The sequence below is a fragment of the Nicotiana attenuata genome, unplaced genomic scaffold, assembly GCF_001879085.1.
Source record: "Nicotiana attenuata strain UT unplaced genomic scaffold, NIATTr2, whole genome shotgun sequence".
Taxonomy (NCBI): Eukaryota; Viridiplantae; Streptophyta; class Magnoliopsida; order Solanales; family Solanaceae; genus Nicotiana; species Nicotiana attenuata.
The window spans coordinates 50,547-53,298 of record NW_017675094.1 but is presented as its reverse complement, the minus strand read 5'-3'; the positions used below and the strand labels follow the sequence as shown (position 1 = coordinate 53,298).

The 2,752-nt window shown below is 38.6% G+C and overlaps 1 protein-coding gene across 1 annotated transcript; it reads right to left on the bottom strand.

Annotated features, from left to right (window-relative positions):
- Window positions 1-515: 515 nt before the first annotated feature.
- Window positions 516-2,752, bottom strand: LOC109219644 (60S ribosomal protein L8). Its single transcript, XM_019384118.1, has 2 exons — window positions 2,221-2,752; window positions 516-1,045 (listed from the first exon to the last, which is right to left on the bottom strand). Exons 1-2 carry the CDS (start codon window positions 2,658-2,660, stop codon window positions 703-705), a joined length of 783 nt encoding a protein of 260 aa, XP_019239663.1. The 5' UTR covers window positions 2,661-2,752; the 3' UTR covers window positions 516-702.

The window sequence follows — 2,752 nt, the reverse complement described above, 5'->3', positions numbered from 1 at the left end:
AAAACAGAAAAAAAAAAAAATAAGAAGACTTTACTAAATTAATGGACTATTGGTGCACTAGTTTTGAAAAATGAAAAAATTTTGCAAAATAATTTTTGTTAAGTTTTACTAAAAGAATAATAATTATTTTTAATTTAGCATTGACCTAACGGTCAAAGGGCATAAGTGAAGCAAAAAAGTGGATGGAGAGGTATTTTTAGCCCAATAGGTGGATGAAGGGTATTTTTAAACCTTTTCCAATAGTTTAGGGGCATTTTGAACCCTTTTCCGTAAAAACAAATACACTTAATTGCTGAGATCTGAATGATTAAGATTCAAGACCTCCGTTAAGTGCAAACAAATGAGGCCTTAGTCCCTAATTGTATTGTTGATATCATTGATCAAGTCTTGCATCCATGAATTTGCTTTGAAAAACTTTCTTTCCTTCCACCTTGAGCTATTCGGTAAAGCATGAAATATTCGCACTTTGTTCCAAATTGGTACACAAACAAGCAAATGAATTGCACTACAGAAAATTCATGAAGTAAATGAATGACATTGATAAAGGTAAAATGCACCACAGAAAGATCACGATAACAAAACTTACTAAACATCCCAACAAAATTTAGCATGTTACTAACTTTACTACCAAATTGTTGTAGCTGAATACTCAAAAATTGAACAGGACACAATGACAAGATAAAAAGTAACAAGCAAATTGTCTTAAGCCTTGTCAGCCTTAGAAGCAGTGGCAGCAGCTTGACCACGGAGACGACCAGTCCTCCTTGCAGCAATAAGACCGACCTTTTGCCCAGGAGGTGCATCACGACGGACTGTGCTGGCATGACCAATATGTTGATGGTTACCACCACCATGAGGATGCTCCACAGGATTCATAGCAACACCACGGACCTTAGGCCAGCAGTTCCTCTTCACCCGATACTTGTGGTAAGCATTACCAGCTTTGAGCATTGGTTTCTCAGTACGTCCTCCTCCAGCAACTTGACCAATCATGGCACGACATCCACTTGGCACAATCTTTTTGGCTCCTGATGGAAGCTTAACCCTGATCAAAAAATCAAATTTGATGAAACAAAATTCAGTAAGCATCTGAACAAACTTGCAAACGACAGAATGGCCATAATATCACCACAACATGTATCTGTTTAGAGTACCGAATAAAAACATGGGACAAAGCCTGAAAATGTAAACTTATCACAGGAAAAAAATCACAAGAAGAGCTAAATTGAATGTTTTTAAACCAACTTATCACAGGAAAAAAGTGCTAACATAACATGTGGAAATCCAAGTAATTTGGTCAACATGTAATAAGGTAAGTTTACCACACCATAAAACATGTTACCACCAACAATCTTCTCCGGATAGAGCACACACATACAAAATCAGGTTACAAAAAACACTTCTCACTCTTTCTTCACCACTACAGCAATGAACCTCAGTAACAAACATACTTGCACAAGGCCAAATATCACAAATCAGTGCATAATTTAGCAAAAAGATGCCCTTTTTCACATAGAGCTTCATCGCAAAGACAATATAATGACACAATTAACCTCCTTCCTCAACTCCAACAGCTCATACTTCACATTAAAGTGGTCTAATCCACATATTAAATACTAATGCAACGTTAGATCAGATAACTCAGGATAGCAACCGGCTGCAAAGGACAAAACTTTGCCTAATTACACCAGCAAACTATGTTTCTGTTTATAGGTGCCATTACAGTAAGGCTGGTCAACAGAGGCGGAGCTAGCCTATAGTGTGCGGGTTCGGCTGAACCCGGTCACTTTGCTAAGACATTGTATTTATACTAGGAAATTCATTAAATATGTATAAATATTTAATTGCGAACCCAGTAACTAAGATGAACTATAGGTTCTGTGGCAAATACATAAACCTCAAATTATGGCTTCGCCTCTGCTGGTCAAAACCAAATCATCTTTACCACAAATTTAACCATTATCTTGACTCAGCTACTTTGTTCAGCAATTAGCAACCCATGAATTAATCATATTTATACAAGCTAATTTCAAGTTGTTCACTTAATCAACTTCACTTATCAACCCACACTAGTTGGGTCGACTAAAAATAGCATTTTTCAATCATACTCCCATTAGAAAGCATTTATCAGGCTCCAAACAGTTATACACAATTAAAAATAGCAGTTACCAACAATCAACCAAAAGTATAATTTGTTTCGGAAAACGATTAATAATATACCTAGTGGTACCATTATCAGGGTTGTGACTGATAACAATGGCATAATCACCAGAGCATCTAGCAAAAACACCACGATCTCCTACTTTATGCTCCACATTACACACAACAGCTCCTTCAGGAATAGATCTGAGCGGCAACACATTGCCGACCATAAGAGTAGCTTTCTTACCACAGTAAACGAACTGACCAGTGTACATCCCTTCAGCAGCAACGAACAACTCTTTTTGGTGCTTGTAACGGAACGGATGACGGAATGTCACGCGCGCGAGTGGTGCTCCTCTACCGGGATCGTGAATCACTTCTGTGATTACTCCCTTTAGGTAACCATTACGTTCGCCGAAATCGAGGGTACGGAATCGGGCCGGGCCTTTACGGTGGTGAGTGTGGGATTTGAAAACGGATCCTGCTCCCTTACGTTGTGCTCTGATTACACGACCCATTTCGCCGTCTCTCTATCTCTCTCTCGCCGGAGGAGTTGAGGAAATGATACGAAGGAGATGATATACTTAGGGTTTTTAGGGTAAAGGATTGC

Coding starts and splice junctions, on each gene's coding strand:
- LOC109219644 (XM_019384118.1), bottom strand. CDS start 2,660: ATGGGTCGTGTAATCAGAGCACAACGTAAGGGAGCAGGATCCGTTTTC. Junction 1,046..2,220: donor CCTGATAATGGTACCACTAG/GTATATTATTAA, acceptor TTTTTTGATCAG/GGTTAAGCTTCCATCAGGAG.